An 18,270-nucleotide genomic window follows, 5' to 3' on the forward strand; every position below is an offset into this window, starting at 1 on the left:
CTTTGATGTTTCCATACATCTTGCCTACGTGGGTCCTCCCACACCTTTCTCCTACACATTTAGATATTTTCTAAAAGCCAAGATTAGGAGTGAATGATTCAGTTTGGAAAAAAAAGTGAATAAAATGAAATTTGTAACTGAATTGTTGGAAATACCTCTTTCACCTCTAACTTTTAAACATAGATAACACACAAAGGACACCCCAAACTGATTGAGCCATAGTTTTTTATCAGTAAGCAGAAAGGGACTCTACAGATAAGAATGTGAAAACAGGCTTTCTCTGGCCAAGTCATTCTCACTTAATGAGATGTCCACAGATGAGCCAGGCCCGAATCTTACAAATGACCAAAGGACGCTATAGTATATACTGGCTAATCTAAGACCCATCATTACTTTGTAAACCCATTAAGAAAACAATACAAAGAATCAATGAATCAGAGTTGGTTCTTTGAAAGATTAAATAAAATTGACAAACCCTTAGCCAACCTTATCAAAAAAGAGAAAAGACTCAAATCCATGCAATTAGAAATGAAAAAGGTAAAATTACAACAGATCATACAAAAATGCAGAAAACCATCAATACTTTGAGAACCTGTATCTAAGATAGAAAATACAGAAGAAAGGGACAGTTTCTTAGATACGTACGAATTACCAAAATTGATTCAAGAAGATATAAAAATTCTAAATCAATATCAGCCAATTAAATGGAAAATGTAATTAAAAACCTACCAACAAAGTAAAGCCCATGGGGCCAGGGATGTAGCTCAGTGGCACCACGCCTGGCTGGCAAGCCCAAGGTCCTGAGTTCGATCCCAGGTACCAGGGGGAAAAAATCCTAGGGCCCTAATGGCTTCACTGCTGAATTCTACAAGAAATTCAGAGAAGATCTAATGCCACTACTTCTCAAACTATTTAATGAAATTGAAAGGGAAGCAATACTCCCAAATTCATTCCTGAAAGCAAGTATTACCCTGATAGCTAAACCAGAGAAGGATTCAACCAAAAAAGAATTACAGGCCGATCTCCCTAATGAACATAGATGTAGAAATCCTCAACAAGATACAGGCAAACAGAATGCAGCAAATTATCAAGAAACAGGCAACTCAATAAGTGTAATACACTGTTATTAACAGGGCCAAGGACAAAACCATATGATCCTCCCACAATGCAGAAAAGGGTTTGATGTGGTCCAACACCCATTCATGATAAAAATAAAACCCTACAGAAAACTGGTATAGATGGCCTTTTATCTCAATCTGATAAAAGCCATCTATGACAAAGCAACAGCCAACATCATACTAAGTGGACAAAAACTGAAATCCTTCACTCTAAAATCAAGAACAAGACAAGGATGTCCACTGTCATCATTCCTGTTCAATACAGTTCTGGAAACATTAGCCATGGCAATTAGACAGGAGAAAGAAATAAAAGGAATAAAGATAGGAAATGAAGTCAAATTCTCATTATTTGCAGATGACACGATACTTTACATAGAAGACCAAAAACTCCACGGGGCTGGAGATTTAGCTAAGTGGTTCCAACACCTGCCTCCAAAGCACAAGGACCCAAGTTCAATCCCTGGTACCAAAAGAAAAAACAAAAAAGAAGATCAAAAACTCCACCAAAATGCTTCTAGATTTGATAACCAAATTCAGTAGCATAGCTGGATCCAAAGTCAACACTCAGGGCCTGGGATTTAGCTCAGTGGCACCGTGCCTGCCTCACAAGTGCAAGGTCCTGAGATCGATCCCTGGTACCGGGGGGAAAAAAAACAAAGTCAACACTCAAGAATCAGTAGCCTTCCTTTACGCAGATAACAAACTCACTGATAAATTAGGGAAACAACACCTTTCACAATAGCATCCCCCAAAAAAGAAATTCCTAGTCATCAATCTGACAAAGGAAATAAAAGACCTTTATATTGAAAACTATAGTACTCTGAAGAAAGAGATCAAAGAGGATGTCAGAAAATGGAACGATATCCCTTGTTCTTGGATAGGTAGAACCAATATTGTGAAAATGGTCATACTTCCAAAATTGTTATACACACTTAATGCAAACCCAATCAAAATTCCAACAGCATATCTCACAGAATTAGAAAAACAATCCTAAAATTCATTTGGAACGGGAAGACTTAGAATAGCAAAGGCAATTTTGGGCAACAAAAGCAAAGCAGGGGGTATCACAATCCTTGACCTGAAATTGTACTACAAAGCTACTGTGATAAAAACAGCATGGTACTGGCAAAAGAACAGACCTGAGAATCAATGGAACAGACTAGAAGATGCAGAAACAACTCCAGGAAAAAAAAAAAAAGAAAAGAAAAAAGAGCTCCAGACACACTCAGCCACCTTATCTTTGACAAAGGAGCCAAACACCTTCACTGGAAGAAAGCCTATTTAATGATGCTGAAAAACTGGCTTTCCACATGCTGAAGATTGAAATTACACCCATATCATTCACCACGAACTAAATTAAAATTGAAATGGATCAAAGATCTAAATATTAAAATACTAAATCTGCTGGGAGAGAGACTAGGTAGAATGCTTGAGAACATAGGAGTAGGCAAAGACTTCATGAACACCACCCAGACTGCACGGGAAATACCACAAGGAATCAACAACTGGGCCTCATCTTCTTAAAAACCTTTTGCACAGCAAGAGAAACCACCAACATAATGAAGAGACAACCCACAGTGTGGAAAAGTTTTGCTAGCTGTTCATCAGACAAAGGACTACTATCTAAAATATTAAAAGAATCCCAAAGACCTCGTAAGCACAAGGGCCCAAGTTCAATCCCCAGTGCCAAAAAAAGAGAACCCTAAAGAAATCAGACCCCCAAATTTAAAGACCCAATGCAGAGCCAGGGATTTAGCTCAGTGATGCTGTGCCTGCCTCACAAGCGCAAGGGCCTGAGTTTGGTCCCCCATACCAAAAAAAAAAAAAAAAAGGACCCAATCCAAAAATGGGCATCTGAAGAAGAAGTAGAAACAGCAAATAAATATATGAAAAAATGTTCAACATCACCGGTCATTTGAGAAATGCAAATTAAAACAACACTGAGATTCCATCTCACTCCAGAAAGAATGGCTGTCACCAAGAAATCAGCCAATAACAAATGCTGGCAGGGCTGTGGGGAAAAAGGAACCCTGCTCCATTGTTAGTGGGAGTGTAGACTGGTGCAACCACTGTGGAAATCAGGTGGAGATGTCTCAAAAAACTAAGACCAGAGGTTCCATATGACTCAGCTAGTCCCCTGCTGGGTATCTTCTCAAAAGAATTAAAAGAATCATACCACAGTGATATATGTGCACCCATGTTCATAGCGGCACAGTTTGTAATAGCTAAAGCTTGGAAGCAGCCCAAGTGCTCATGAACTGATGAATAAAGATGTGGGGTTTTTATACAATGGAGTACTACTCTGCTATAAAGAAGGATGAGCTTCAGACATTTATAGCTAAATGGATGGACCTTGAGACTCATACTGTTATGTTTAGATACCGCATTGTTTCTCTGGTGTGAGAAACCAAAAGTGGAAATAAGGACTAAATGCATAATAGATATTGGGGAATGGGAAGAAAATGTTCAAACAAGGAACAAGGGAGCGGGGAGAAAGGAAGGAAGGGACAAGAGAAAAAGGAGAAAATAGAGGGAAAAAATGGAAACAAAGCTTTTGTACACAGGGGAGAGGGCCTGAAGGGAGGAAGGAACAGAAAAAAGGCAGAAGTGTCACGTACAGGGGCAGATGCCCTAGGATAAGTGTTACCATTATGCACGTCTAAATGTACCAATAAGTGTTTTGCCATTAAAATAAAAACCACTGCAGAAATACCCAAGTTACTGGTAAATAAAATGACTGGGCATCCTGACTAGTAATAAACTTGTAAATATTGTACTTTGGAAACTTAAGAATTTAGCAGTACCTAAGTTATATGCCAGACATGATCACCTACCTACCTGTCTTTCCAAGCAAGAGCAAAGTGAGTGAAGTACTGCCTCACGGGACTTGAAAATAAATGTTTCTGCACACCTTTTACTGTTTTTAGACCTTACAACTACGGAAAATTAACTGAACATCGGCAATACTTCATAAAAGACATACTTTACAGAAGAAATATAGCTGCCATCCACACAAGAATTTCTTAATGATAGAATCTGGGTAGCACAGTATTTCTTGGGGTTTACTCAGCATTCACTCATCTTTATTCAGTTTTAACTCTCTTAAAACACCATTACTTCAAATAAATGTAAGCGAATTAGGGGGGAAAAAAAAAAAAGCAAAAGTAGAAGTGGCTGAGCAGGGACAGGAGGAACCGGGCTGCACAACTGGCGCTGGCTGCGGCTGGCCTGGCAGCCAGCGTGATTCCACACAGTGACAACGCTGAGTTTAAAATGCGTTGCCTCGTGAACTTAACTAATGACATATGACCCAGCAAGCCTTAAAATTCTGTCACTTAAGAAACACCACGCGCTGCCTGGGAGGAGGCTGGAGGGCCCTGAGAACCGCATATGGAAATCCGAATGCATGAATACAGGGCCAGAGAGAGCTCACTCTCAGAAGAGCATCTTTCTCCCAGGTCTGCACCCTTCCGGCAAACAGCACGCAGACCCCTCGAAGCAAGTTGGACCCTTCAAGGGGGGAGGCTGGGGGAGACGCCCGTCTGACACCTTACTGGCTGGCATTTCAAGAGCTGCCGGCCACGAAAGCACAGGCCCTCACCGAGTGTGCTGAGGCTGGGCACCGCGTGCCCCCCAGAGCGGCAGCCCTGAGCTCCGGGCCACGCGGGGCCACCTTCGGCCAAGATGCTCACAGACCCAAAAGCAGGGTGCGCCTCGGAGCTCAAACTGCCAAAACCGGGCACAGGAGCAGTCCGCAGGGCCTCCCGCCTCGTCCTCCTGCCCCGCAGCAGGGCAGGGAGCCGCTTCCTACTTCAGCCAGCACAGCCACCAGCTTCGTCACTGCCCTGTTCTGGGGGACAAAGTCTGATCTTGTAGCTCCACAAATCATCACTGCAGGACAGGAATGGAGGCGGGGTTTCAAAACATCCTCTTTACGTGAAGGGAGGGAAAAGCCACACAACCACAAAAGACCAAAACAGCAAATAGAACTTTTTCAAGTTCCATTTCCTGTTACGAGTGGGAGGATCATCGTTGGGATCTTTGTTACACATGTGGGAAGTTGAGTCTGTGAGGCATTTCTTGGGTCCTCTGCAAAATCACAAGATCATTATTTCGACGCCCAGAGTTACTGTTGTTTTTTTTTTTTTTAAGTGTCGCCCTATGTTGCGCAGGCCGGCCCTGGATTCTCGGGCTTGAGTTGGTCCTGTGTCAGCCTCCCGTCACCAGGACTGCAGGCGCGTGCCCCTGTGCCTGGCTCGCTGTGAACCACACGGATGCTGCTGCTGAGGCCCTGACTGCTACAAAGCGGAAACGAACGCTCACACCAAGGCGCATGGCGGCTCCTCTCCAGCCAGGGGAGGGTGGTGTGGCCACAGGCAGCCCAGCTCCTCCCCGAGGGACCGCTACACCGTCCCTGGGGTTTCCGGGAACTCAGCAGTCACCTGCGGGAAACGCGAAATGAGTCTTCCTAGAGTCTCACACTCAGGAGTAGTTTTCCTTGCCCAAACAGACTGTGTGAGAGCTGGGCAGGATGGTTATTCCGTGATTCCTGGCTTTGGACTTGGGTGCCTGGAAAGGTGTTTTCCAGACCCGGCCTCAGCCTGCGCCCTGACAGGTGCTGGCCCCGCTCTGCCCCCAGGGAAGGGCAGCAGTGCACCGCCGTCCGTCCCTGAGGCAAGGCTTTGGGTCTCGCACCCTCTCGGCCCTCGGGCCGAGACTACAGGTCTGGCCACCCAGCGCCCCCCCCCCCCCCCCCCCCGCTGTAGCTCTGCCTCTGCCACACGACTCAGTTCAACACCCTGCTCCTGCAGCTTCGCAGCGGAGTCCCCTCCCCGCCTATGCGCCTCTGGCCACCCGAAGGCGCAAGGAGCCAGAAGCCCCGAGGCTGGCTGGGCTCCTGCCCCGGTCTTCCTTCCTTACCAAATGGGGCATCCGTTCCCAGCTCGCTCAGATGAGGCAGGATGATGTACCCCATCAGCCGTCAGCTGGGACCTGGGCATTTCCAACAGCCAGAACATCAGTCCCTTACAAAGCACCAGATTCCACACCAGACCGCTCTGCCATTACAGTCTCAGTTCACCTCGGCATTCAAGGCTGCTTCTACTTGCTCACCTCAGTGACCATGGGGAAATGAAGCCCGCACGCTCCCCAGCACACTCATTAATCCAGCCAGACACAAAGCAGCGCACCTCCAGTTTTCTCTTCAGTTTTCTCCTTGGCTGCCAGGGCTTCACAGCCGCTCCCTACTCGGGCTGTCCTCCTTGGGGTGATGTTGCCATGGCCCCCGGTCAGAACTGTGCCCAGCCGCACTCAGCCGGTGCTGCCCAGAGTCTGCAGGACGCCAGGCCGAGAGACCAACTGAGGCAGCGGCGGTGCTGCAGACTGTGATCCCGCCTCTCCCCCTGCAAGGCCTTGATAGTTACGGGACCAGGACTCGGGCTCCAGTTCACACCCCGGGTCTGGAGCAGCCCTGACCTGCTGAGATCACTGCAGTTGCGGCCCCTGCACTGACAGCAAGGGAGCGCACTGCACACCATCACCTGGAGAGGACAGAGGCAGCCGTGGACCCCTATGGATTTAAGCCCTTGAAACGCCCAGTCCAAGTTGAGAACTGCTGTAAATACAATCCAGATTCCAAAGATGTAGCGCAAAAGGAGGTAAAATATCACCGTCAGTGTTTGATGCTTACATGTTGAAATTCTTTGACTATGTTTGGACATAGGAAACAAAATATTCTATGCAAATGAACTTCACCTGCTCCCCTGAACATTTTTTTAATGCAGCACTCGGCGGTGGTAACAATATATGTGGGTTTGCATTTTATTTCCATGGGACAGCAAACTGCTTCGGAGCTTTCTCCAAGACAGTGTTAACCCATGTCTTCCCTCTCTCAGTAAATTCAATCTGTCCTGAACTGTCCCATCTCCTGGTTCATGTTTCACCAATTCAGCCACAACATTCTAGGGGAGTTCAGCCAGATGCATTCACTGCATGCAACCTCCACGTCTGTCCCAGCAACCTTCTGAAAGGGAAAGCCTGGGGTTTCAGAGCAAACACGTCACCCCTTCCCTTCTAGCCCATCAAAGCTCATTTAGACACTGACCCCAGCTCAGGGAGGAAACAAACATGGGACAATGACAGCCTTGCTCTCTGCGTGATCGGAGAAGTCCAGCACTGAAGCAGCTGGATCACACTTGGATTCTGAGAACCGAATTAGGCTCAACAAATGGGCACGGGAACAACTGGCCAGTGGCGTGGGAACCGTGGGGCAGGGCCACTATGTAGATGCTGCCGACATCCAGGAACGCGGGCTCTGGAGCCAGGGAGCCCTCAACTGCTCTGTGCCGCTGCCTCTTCTGTGACTTTGGGTCCCTTGCTTGGCCCCTCGGTCCCCTCCTTCATCTGTGCGTGCCTCCCCAGGTTTCTGAGGGAGCCTAACTACCCAGCAGGCCCGTTCCTGCGTGCATCCACGCCACAGGGTGCAGCGCCACCAAGCCAGGCGCTTCCCAACGCCTGCTTCCCAGGTGTGCACCTCGGAGCTCTGGGGAGGGCAGTCAGGCTCTGACAGGTGGCCAGGGACTTGTCCCCTCTCCATTCTACTAGTCTCCTTTTGCACAAAGTGTGGTAAAAAGTACAGTGAATTTTTAAAAAGGTATTAAAATAAAAGGCACTGCCGTGAACCCCACTCAAATTACCACCCTTGCTTTGAACACTCATCCCATCATTCCTGCCACTTGTTTTCTAATTGCCTGTCATTGGCTTTTTAACTTTCTGGCTCTTCTCTTTTTACTGGTGCATGTGTACACAATGACCCCAGTCATCTCAAACCGTGTACCTTTCATGGCCATCTTGGCTTTGGAGAAGAGCCATAAGCGGCACAGTGCCAGATCCAGCGAGTAAGGTGGATAAGGACACACAGAAAGGTTTATACAATCCTCCTCCATTCATCCAACGGCCCGTAGCAGCGGCATTCACCGTATTTATCATCTCATAAAGATGCTTAAAGAATTCCACAGCTGCCTCAGAGTGACAAGGACGTCTGTTCAAAGTGAGGTGGAGTCTTTTGAGGGAGATTAATGGCAATGTGTCTTTTAATAAAATACTTGAGCCAGGGTCTCACTATGTAGTGCAGGCTGGCCTTGAACTCAGAGATCTTCCGCCTCAGCTGTGCACTGCCGTGCCCAGCTTGCAGTGAAGTTTAAAAATGTCAGTACCGGGCGGGGGATTTAGCTCAGTGGTTTCACCACCTACTGCGCAAGCACAAGGACCTGAGTTCGATCCCCAGTACAAAAAAAAAAAAAATGTCAGTACCACATATTCTGATCGCCCCTTGTACAAAAGCTCTTCCTTTCTAGGAATGAAAACATTCCCATGGAAAGCTATGAAAGAGCTCGTTCTCACCAGTCAGGGCAGACGCAGGCAGAATGTACTAGGCCTGCACCTCACACTTTTGCAGCTGCCCCTCCCGCAGCTCATCCCTGCCACAGCTGTGGCACATGCACGTCAGGAAGCCCACATGCACTCAGGACAGGCTTGTGGATGACCCGGGCAGCACCGGCCCAGGAAAGACTGCGCTGCCTGGCCCAGTAGCTCTCTCTCCATCAGCAGCCAGCCTGGATGGTTTGAAGCTCTGGCAGTGCGAAGTTTGAGAGGCTGAACAGAGGCGGCAGCCAGGCCGGCGCATCCCAGGCTCAGGCGAGGGGACGCCATGAGGGAACCGCACCCAGGGCCTGGCGGAGCGACCCAAGACACTGCGCCCCCCCGAGAGGGGGTGACAGACACAGGACGGCCACCCTGACTCCCATCTCCTGTAAAGTCTGAGCTTGCTGCTAGGGTGCCCCGAGAGCCCCCATCTTGAACCAGTGGCCCTTTTCTCTGGAGCTGCTGTCACAGGAGTCCCACACGTGCGACCGCAGACTCCAGCCGAGCCACCTCTGCCTCCGCGGGTTCGTCCCGCGCGCGCGCCCCATCCTTTCCCTGGTGCCCTGGAGGTGCGCTCTGCTCACCTCGCGCTCTCTGCAAAGCAACCACACAGAACGCCCTGCCCATCCCCGATGGCTTTCTTCTGAAGAGGGAAGGGTTTATTGCAGGTTGGGGACACTCGCAGAAGGCAAAATCTAACAATGAGAATGAACTACTGGGACGGCCCACCTGTTTAGAAGTGGGGCAGGTAGAACAAATACGTGATCATGTACAATCATTAAAAAGAGTAAGGTGGTGGAAAAAAGGAAAAACTGCCAGCAGCCTTCCAGAAGGTTAACAACGGGATCCGCGGAGCACCTCCTGCCCAGTCCCCGGCGCGCTGAGGCCTCGCTCCTGAGGAAAAACAGCTGCGAAGCCGGGCGGCTCGGGCTAAGGCTAGGGCTCGGGCGCGGAGCCCCGGCGCACTGCAGTGGCGATTCCTAAGTCGGATGGGCGCCCGCCCCTGGGTCTGGGTCCAGCCACGCTCCGCTCTCCGCGCTCCTGCGGAGGCGGCCAGGACGCCCGGGAGATGTGGTCCTCGGGCTGAGCTCCGAGAGGCTCTGGCTCCCCGCGGGGCTTTCACTGCTCAGGGCGGCGCAGTCAGTCCCGGGAGGCCTCCGAGCTGGCGGCACAGGTCCCCTCCAGGAGCACAGCCAGCAGGGCTCAGTCTCGGCGGCGGCGCCAGGTCCCCGCCCGCTCGCAGCCCGCGGCGGAAGGGGGACAGGGCCGCGGGGGGGAGCCCGCCCCGGGCTCGGGGGGCTCCTGGGTGGGCAGAGGAGTGGGCGAGCTTCGCTCCGTCGCAGGTCTGCTGCCTTCCTGACAGCGCTTGCTGCAGAGAATCTGCCCCTCCTTATCTAAGGCCGTGCTCTGGGGAGAAACCAGCAGAGACGACACGTTAGTCACGGCCGCCGCCCGCGCAGCCCGAGCACCCAGGGCATGCACAGGCCCGGAGGAGGGGGGGAGGAGAAATAACGTCGTGCTTCCCCAGAAGGCCGCAGAGCCGGGGTGCGGGGGCCCCACTGCTGCGCTGCGGGACAGCGGGGCCTCGGGCTCGCCCACCCCAGAAGCGGCAGCAAAGGCCACGGCCCGTTGGCGACCGCGTCCTGTGACCTGCTCTCCCCTTCTCGCTCCTCCGTGCCGTCCACGGCCCGCGAGCTGCCTAAGTCCTGAGCTTCTGGAGCGGGACGGCAACCAGGAGGTATCCTGCGCAGCTGCCCTCAGGGCCGAGCGCTATGCTGCACCCTGCCTGGACCCCGAGAGCAGCCCCGTCCCTGGGAGGAGGCAGCAGCAGCCTCTCCACAGCTGGGCTCCCGCAGGTCAGGGCGGCACCAGGGCAGCGCCACCCGCACTGAAGCGGATGGGCAGCAGCGCCGCACCCCCGCGTTATTTCTCCGTTCCCCGCCTGTCGGGTCACGCGACTGGGCAGCAGGGAAGCGTGGCCGTGCAGTTAGTACGTACCGTGGCCTTGGACCTAGGCAGGGAAGCAAGGCAGGCGCGGGAGAGGCCAGAGAAGGGAGAGAAGCAGGGACAGAAACTAGACTTACTTTCCACAGAAGCAGCACAGTCTTGTCTACCTTACAGTAAGCAAACAACCCGAATCCCCCACACCCACTGCAGGGGGCCTGACCCCCTAGAGTGGAAACCGCTCCCTGTCTGGCTGGGCCCTGCCGCAGGCCGCGCTGCTGGGTGCAGTGAGCGAGGCTTCTTGTCATTCCCGTCTGCACCACAAGGTGGCCCCTGCCGGTCTCCGAGGTGGGCTGAGCCCACCTGGAGGACAAAGAAACCATCCCCCATGGCACTGTCCTGACTTAGGCGAGCTAAGGGCGAGTGAAAAAACCCGGACGTGTAATCCAAAACCACAGGCCTTTCTGCCGTATAAAACCAGAGCCTCCCTTGCGATATAATTATCTTCTCATCTCAAAGGCTGGCAGACTGTCTTATTGATGAACGTTTCTAGCTTTGAAAATGTAGCTGAGAAAGAAAACAAACCCTTTCACGAAGACACTTATCTTATACTGCCGTCCACTCAGAGGGGCTGTTTCACCTATGTGAAAAACCGCAGTTGGCAGAACTCCTGGGACCCTCCTCCTCCCTGCCAACTCTCAGTCTGGGGGCAAGGCGGGAGGAAAGCTGAGCGGTCTGGACACCGTGCCCTGAGGGGTGCCGGGCTGGCCAAAGGCAGTCAGTGGGTGCACAGGCCCTGCGTGACAGGAAGCTACGCCAGGCATGCAGATGTCAGAGGGGCTGAGGATTAGGAGCTGCTGGTGAGCACAGGTTCAATACCGAGATGCTGATTTGGGGCTTCCCACCACCTGGGCTGGGGAAAGGAGGAAACTCAGTGGTGTCTCTCTCTCACACTGTCAAATCAAACTGTCAAACAACAATGCAGACAAACTGTCAGCTTTAGTTTCTCTCACCTTTAAACACAACTTCCTACCATTTTCTCACTGAGCCTCAGGCACCGACCCGGGGAACAAAATGGGGGGCACAGGGAAGACAGGGGAGGGCCGAAGTCCTGTCTGCAAGCTGTGAGACAGCTCTCTAACAATCTGCGGGAAACCGTATCAGCTCCCACAGTAACGAGACCGCGGGAGTGCGCGGACCGTCATTTTGTGGCTCTTTTTAATATAAAAACGTTCAAGCTGCCCCAGAGATGGGGCGTCCAGACACAGTCATGGCAACGAGGACGAGCACAGAGGGGACCCGTGTCCCTGCACAGCCATAACCGGGCCTGGTCCTGGCTGGGTTGCGGTGAGCAAGGGGCCTTTTCCTCCTGGCACTTTCAAGGACAAGAAAAACTCCACAGGAGGCTTTCGGGCCGTGAGAACGGGTACTGCCAGAGACGAGTGCCAGACTCCTCTTCCCGCAGAGGCTGGTAGACAGCTGTCTGCCTGCCACAAGCTCAGCTCTGGCAGTGGAGATGGGGTGACGCCATTTGCCAACAGCCTGCCGAGTCCTGTAGGGAACATGCAGTTAGACAGGACCCTGCCAACATGTGCCGAACGATACCCAGCTCTCACAGCCACTTTTCGAAACTTTCCCAGAAGCTGCCTTTTACGCAGCGCACAGCAAGGCCCCATAGGAAACTGTGAGGACAGTCGCAGCCACTGGCTCCGTCCGCTCAGCTTACACTGACTTACGCTGACGGTGCCCGCTGGGCTCCTTCCACTCTCTGAAGATGGAAAAATGCCCCTCGTGGACCACGGGCTCGGGCTCGGTCTGAGGGGCTGGGCCTCGGGCACTGCCCGGGACACAGCTGCCCATCGCTCCAGAACCCCCGCTGGGAGGCAGCGGGGCTGCAGGCACCAGGGGCATCCTAAGCTCTGGGCACGGGCGGGAAAGCTGCTTTCTCTCAGATGATTCTGCAGCTCGCAGTCATACAGTTATTACATTCTGATTCCAACTAAGCACTAAGGTTTTTCATTACATGCTGAATACGCCCACTTTCTTCCTCCAGGGCTGGGTATGGAACCCAGGGCCTCATTCGTGCTAAGCATGAGCTCTGCACTGAGCTGTACTCCTGGTTTGACTAGGCCACTTCTGAATGTCTTCATTTTCCAAATTTTTCCAAAAGTTCCCTCTGAACACAGAGCATGGCGAGGCTTTCCAGGTTCTGTCGCAGCCCTCGATGCCAGCTTTCATAAGGGAATCACTTCAAAAGGTCCCCAGGCTGCTGGCTCCATACAGATGGTTCTTTTCCAAGTGTTTAAACCATGATTCTGTGACAACTCGGTCTTTTTTATGCTTTCAGGGAAACACTATCAACAGCTAGGGAAACCACAGGTCACATGGCAGCCGTGCCACGCCTTTGGCAGGGAGCATCCCAAAGGCCTGCACATTGTCATAAGGCCCAGTCAGTCTGAGGAGGGCGGGGACAGCACGCTTCCTGGCAGGAGTACAGGGGACGATGCAAGGACATCCAGAGGGGGCCAAATGAACGCAGCGCGCCTGGGGAGAGGCCAGAATGACAGGCCGGCAGGCGCTGAGAACCGGGTGGGTGCTCAGGACAGGGCAGAGCGTCACGTGTTCGCCTGGGGCAGCGTGGGCTGGGGGTCCCTTCCAGCTGCTGCCTGGACCTTGTACCTTCCTAGACCAGGGGCGAGGATCCCAAGGTGCTGAGAGAAAAAGCCACAGGTCTGTGCTGGGGGCCTTCCCACGGAGCGAGAGGCTGCAGGGCCGTGGGGACACCGCGTGCTGAAATCTGGGCAGCCGTTGGTCCCTCGGGCCGGCTGGCCCTGGAGAAGGGGCTCTAGCTTCCCGAGGGTGAGGCCTGGGCCGCGGGGCAGCACATTCTTACTGACCTCACTTTGGGCTCAATTTCATGGTTTTCTCCTGTCCTCATTTGCTTTTGCCTTCCCTTACTTGAATGCTACTTTTCGTTTCAATCTGTTGTATTTCTATCCTCAGCTACACGTCCACGACAGGGCCATCCCTGGTGTGTGTCGCTGCCCATCAGCGGGACATGACTGTCCCATCGGGCCGGAGAACCACACATGCACCACTGGTGTGTCAAGCCAGCAGGACGTGTCAAAGAACATTTTGTGCAAAGGTACAAAAGAAATAATGGTGATCACTGTTTCTGACTTTTTGTAAAGTTTTACTAACCCTGAAAAGTGTTTTTTTAAAAAGTATTGTTCTGTAGTTCTGAGAGCCCCCAAACTGTCTTTTATAAAATACTAATTCCTAAAAACATGAAATTTGTTTAACTTAGGCTACTTCTTCCCCCAAATCCCAAAGAATGAGTGGTGCCCTGAATCACCTCCCTGGCAGCCCGGAAGTCGGGGAGCTCTCTGCTTACACTGCACCCTCCTGGGCTCTGGGGAGCAACAGTGACAGCAGAGAGCAGAGGGTCCCTGGCACCTGCACCCATCAGCCTGGCCTCCCTGGAGCCCACACGGCCCCTGGCACGCACCCACAGCCTGGAGTGGAGCCCTTCTGACTTCTTCACCCGAGCACAGGGGCGCTGAGGCCCCAACTTCTGCATGACAGCAGCTCCGGCCGCCGCACACCACTTACCATGATGACGGAGACCCCAGTGGAAGTGCTGTTCTGCTTGGGGAACGCGTTATGAAAATGCTGTTTTAGTTTACCTGTGACCTCCACTTGCATATTATTCTCCTGGGAGGTATCGTCCTGTAGAAAAGAAAAGAACCAAATACAGTGCTTTCCTTCTCTCACATCTAAATTGTCTTTTCTCTAATGGTTACCATGCCCACCAACCGCCTGGCCTCTTCCCAAATGGCTCCACCTTAGACCCAGGGCTAGGGAACAATGATTGTTCGAAAGTAATCATGGTGGCTGGGGCTGTAGCTCTGTGGCAGAGTGTGCACCCAGCACGTGCAAGCCCCTGGGAGTCATCCCCCACAAAAATTCGCACACACCAACTTCTTGTTATTCAGTGGTGCCAGGCCCTCAGAAAGACCCTAACCCATCCATTCACGCCTCAGAACTAGAGAAGGCCGAGGGGGGAGCACAGGTCTCCAAGACACAAAGAGGACTCTCCTTAGACTTCCGAGACCGCCCCAAGGCACATAATTTATCGATGGTTCACCCCACATATCCATGGAAGATAAAAATTAACTAATAATTTATAATGTTAATCAAGTGTTCGTGCTTGGTGCAATGACACGCCCTGTGGTCCCAGCCACTTGGGAGCCTGAGGCAGGAGGATCTCGTGAGCCCAGGATTTCAAGGCAAGCCTGGGCCACATAGACTTCATCTTATATTTCAAAAGGAGGTGGGGTAGGGCCTGTGGGAGTGTAGCTCAGTGGTAGCACTGTGATTAGCATGCACGAGGCCCTGGGTTCCATCCTCAACAAGTCGAGGACTCTCAACGCCTGCACTGCTCACAGAGAGATGTGGTGTCTCAGCTACGTGTTCCAAGAGCCACATCATTGGGCCCAGGAAAGCAGAGAGCAGTGCAGTGAGATGCACAGGGAGCTGCTGGGTCAACCAAAGCCCTTGACTAAGAAAATTAACTCCCTCTTCCAGAGACATCAGGTGCATCCTGCTCCAGTTACCATCCAGTGCACTGTGTCTCCTGAAACAGAGGGAGCTCTGGTCTCCAGCACACCCCTCTGTCTGCCCTGGAAGGGACCATGTCTCCTGTGATCTTCAGGACACTGATCACATGCGCATCCCCAGAAGACTCTCAAGCCCAGAAATAGGGCAAAGTGGGACACAGGGTCTGCTTACAGAGGGTCACAGCCAGCCCCTCCCTTTGCAGACCAGGAAACAGGCTCAGAAAGGGACAGTGACTTGCTCAGGGTACTCAGACTCCAGGACCCTAGTGTTGACTGCTTTCTCCCAGACAGCTCCCTTGCTGCTACTTGCTTATTAGGAACCAGAGACATTTTGTCTGCCATGGAACTTAGCTGCACAACATTACCTGTGCAAAACACAAAACCAGGGCCTGCTGTTGGCCATGGAAACACAGTTGCCTGTTCCTGGAACAGGGGTACTTACTGACACCCAGGGGTGACTCAGGATTTGTCCTGCAGTACATCGAGCTTCAACGTTTACCTGAAGCATTTGACTGATTAATTCCTAGAAAGAGAGAAGCAAAGAAGGCAGGCCATAGAGGAGAAAGGGGACAATTCCAGCACGAATACAGCAGTCTGCGCTTGTAGGAAGCACTGCAAAGAACAGGCAACACAGCCATAGCGCATCTGAACTCAAAAGCTAACCTCCCCTGGCCTCCTAGTGCCAATGAGGGGATACAGACACAGCTGCCTCTGTCAGCCCCGGAGAGAAGAGATGCTCTCTCCTGAGCCAACATGAAACCAAGACATTCTCCCTTGCTCACTGTCATTATTCTACAGTGTAACATTGCAGGATTTTTCCTTTTGCCATTCCGTATTCTCCAGAGTTCACACCTCTATTCCGGTGGGTACATAGTTCTTGACTCGATGAAAGATTAGTGCTTACAGGTTAGAGGAGCAAGAAAAAGTTATGGCAACTAGGAAGACAGCCATTCTGGCTTTCAAAATGTGGTCAAGCACTTCAGAGACTATACCATGGGATGAACTTAAAGAAGGACCAACATGAAAGGCCAACGTCATCCCTTTGGTTCACACTAAGTTGCTTCTGGCCTCATGTGGTGGATGAGGACCCAAGGGCCCCACCATGGAGCACAACCCTCAGAAGCAGGAGGAGACGGTACCTTGGCTGAGTCAGTGATGTTATCCCAGTAGGGGGCTGGAAACTCCAGCTTCCCCGCCAAGATCTGGTCGAAGAGATCCTCTTGGAGATTGTTCTCACTAAGTCAGGACACAGCAATGAAGAAAAGTACAAGTCAGCACAGTTTTCAACAAAATGTTCATAGGAAGAATGAGAAGTAGTCAGTGTCTCTGGCACTCAGGTCTCAGTTGTATATCACAACTGCATTTGGGATGACATATTTTTCCTTTTAGACAATGCGCCAAGAACATTTCCACAGCCTGACAATCAGATGTGGGCCAAGACCAGGACAGTGACTCAGGAGCACTGTTTAATGGATGCGGAGTTCCAGTTCGGGAAGATGAAAAGGTTCTGTACAGGGACAGCGGCAACGGTTGGAGCCAGCGTGAGTGTACTGAATGTGACTGTACCGTGAGATAAAGACAGCTAGCCAGAGGCCAGGCATGGCGGTGCTGCTCAGAGTCCCAGCTACTGGGGCGACCGGGGTGGGGCTCACTGAGCCCAGGAGTTTGAGAACAGCCTCGGCAACAGAACAAGCCCCTGCTTGAGGGGGAAAATGGTTAAGATGGTAACTTCTATTTTGCTTTACTTAACCACAATGAGAAAGATTTAAGAAAAAAATGGAATCTACAAATAATGGAAATCCTCATTTGTGGGGGCATGACCTGCCCTCCCTCACTTCTTGTCATCACAGTAAGAGCAGAAAAGCAGCAAGTCTGTGTCAGGATGACTTGGCTCTCCTCTTTCCCCTTTCCCAATAAAACAGCAAAGACATCGTGACAGTCAGCATCCAAATATCCCCTGCAAGGCTCACTGCATCGAGGGCTTGCTTGCTAATGCGCCTTTGGAAGCTGACTGGATCATGGGCTCTAATCTCAGCAGTGGTAATCGCTTGATGAGACCAGGACTGGGTGGGTTTACTGGGAGTGCGTTGTGGGGCTGTGACCCTCCAGGCTGTGTTGGGTCCCCAGCCCCTTCCTTTCTGGCTCTTTCCCTTGTTCTCTGCTACCCAGCTGCCATGAGTGAGCAGCCTTGCTCTACCACCCCTTCCTCCATGATGTTCTGCTTCATCTCAGCTCACAGTAATAAAATCACCCAACCATGGACTGAATCTTCTGAAACTGTAAGAAAAATAAACCTTTCCTCCTTGAAGGTGTTATTCTCAGGCATTTCATCACCGCAGTGATGACTAGCACAATAAGTGACACATTCAACAATGAAGAAGCCATAGGGAATCTGGATAAAACATTCATGCCCTTAGAACTTGACTTTCATTTATGTTCTGCCTGAGCGAAGGTGCCCAGCCAAAGATGCCAATTAGAACCGAAAATGTCGAGGAAGCCTGCTTTGCTCCCAGCTGGGCACCCCTATGCAACCCATGCATGAGAGCCTCACCCCAGAGTGCACTGGCACACACAGTAGATGTCTACTGAGTAAATGAACCTAGACTCTTGGTGGAAGGTTGCAGGAAAACATGAAAACACCTCCAGCCTCCCATAAAACTTCATCTCCACATTCACAGCACAACATACTTGGGGGATGCACAGATGGTCAGAGTGACGGTCCACTGTGTGGCTTTCTAGGGCCATTCCACGCCCCCCACAGAGCACCCCAAATAGGCTGCAGGAATCCAGGTCAGTATCCCGGCGTGGAAGTTAGGTATTAGCTGGCAACATTTCTTATCATTTCTCCCCCTAACTTTCAGGAATTTTGCTACCTATTCTGCCAAAGGTGGACAAAGACAAGGATGGTGCTCCTAGAAACAGACTGTGGCACCATCTGGAGACACATTCTAGGGCTGTGCGATGACATGGTGGGCCTCATCTGTGTCCTACTAAAGAGAAAGGCACAGGGAAAAGCAAGAGGCTAAAGGAGCGGGCAAAGCTCGCTGCTTGCTGCATGCTGCAAACTGATTTTCTTTACGTGCACAAAGATTTCCTTCTAGGTGGCAAAATACTTTCCTTTCCACCCTTATATCCTCACGCTTTGAATTCCTTCAAAATGAGGGGAA

The 18,270-nt window shown here is 51.4% G+C and overlaps 2 protein-coding genes across 11 annotated transcripts in view; one reads left to right on the top strand and one right to left on the bottom strand.

The window, feature by feature from the left end:
* Positions 1–9,177: 9,177 nt before the first annotated feature.
* Dclk2 (doublecortin like kinase 2) overlaps positions 9,178–18,270 on the bottom strand; it is a 148,478-nt gene continuing 139,385 nt past the window's right edge. For 5 of the 7 annotated variants that reach the window (XM_004869163.4, XM_004869160.4, XM_004869162.4 and 2 more), the window contains 4 exons: positions 16,243–16,339; positions 15,546–15,626; positions 14,097–14,213; positions 9,178–9,947 (listed from right to left, as the gene is read on the bottom strand). In XM_004869163.4, coding sequence (XP_004869220.1) covers positions 9,744–9,947; positions 14,097–14,213; positions 15,546–15,626; positions 16,243–16,339 — 499 coding nt within the window. In that variant the 3' untranslated portion in view covers positions 9,178–9,743. Of the gene's footprint in view, positions 9,948–11,685; positions 12,037–14,096; positions 14,214–15,545; positions 15,627–16,242; positions 16,340–18,270 lie in introns of those variants that run through there. The other 2 variants (XM_087205726.1, XM_004869164.4) reach the window with 1 other exon arrangement.
* Positions 12,034–15,547, top strand: LOC147829462 (uncharacterized). 4 transcript variants are annotated; one of them, XM_087205730.1, is made up of 3 exons: positions 12,034–13,073; positions 13,488–13,629; positions 15,072–15,547. In XM_087205730.1, exons 1-3 carry the CDS (start codon positions 12,822–12,824, stop codon positions 15,122–15,124), a joined length of 447 nt encoding a protein of 148 aa, XP_087061856.1. In that variant the 5' UTR covers positions 12,034–12,821; the 3' UTR covers positions 15,125–15,547. The 4 variants fall into 4 exon arrangements, with proteins under 4 accessions (XP_087061856.1, XP_087061859.1, XP_087061858.1 ...); XM_087205733.1 differs by lacking the exon at positions 15,072–15,547 and adding an exon at positions 13,818–14,259 and having other exon boundaries at positions 12,922–13,073; XM_087205732.1 differs by lacking the exon at positions 15,072–15,547 and adding an exon at positions 13,792–14,259 and having other exon boundaries at positions 12,925–13,073.

This window comes from Heterocephalus glaber, unplaced genomic scaffold (genome assembly GCF_053883595.1).
Source record: "Heterocephalus glaber isolate CG9 unplaced genomic scaffold, H.glaber_assembly_v1.0 deba00000613, whole genome shotgun sequence".
Classification (NCBI taxonomy): Eukaryota; Metazoa; Chordata; class Mammalia; order Rodentia; family Bathyergidae; genus Heterocephalus; species Heterocephalus glaber.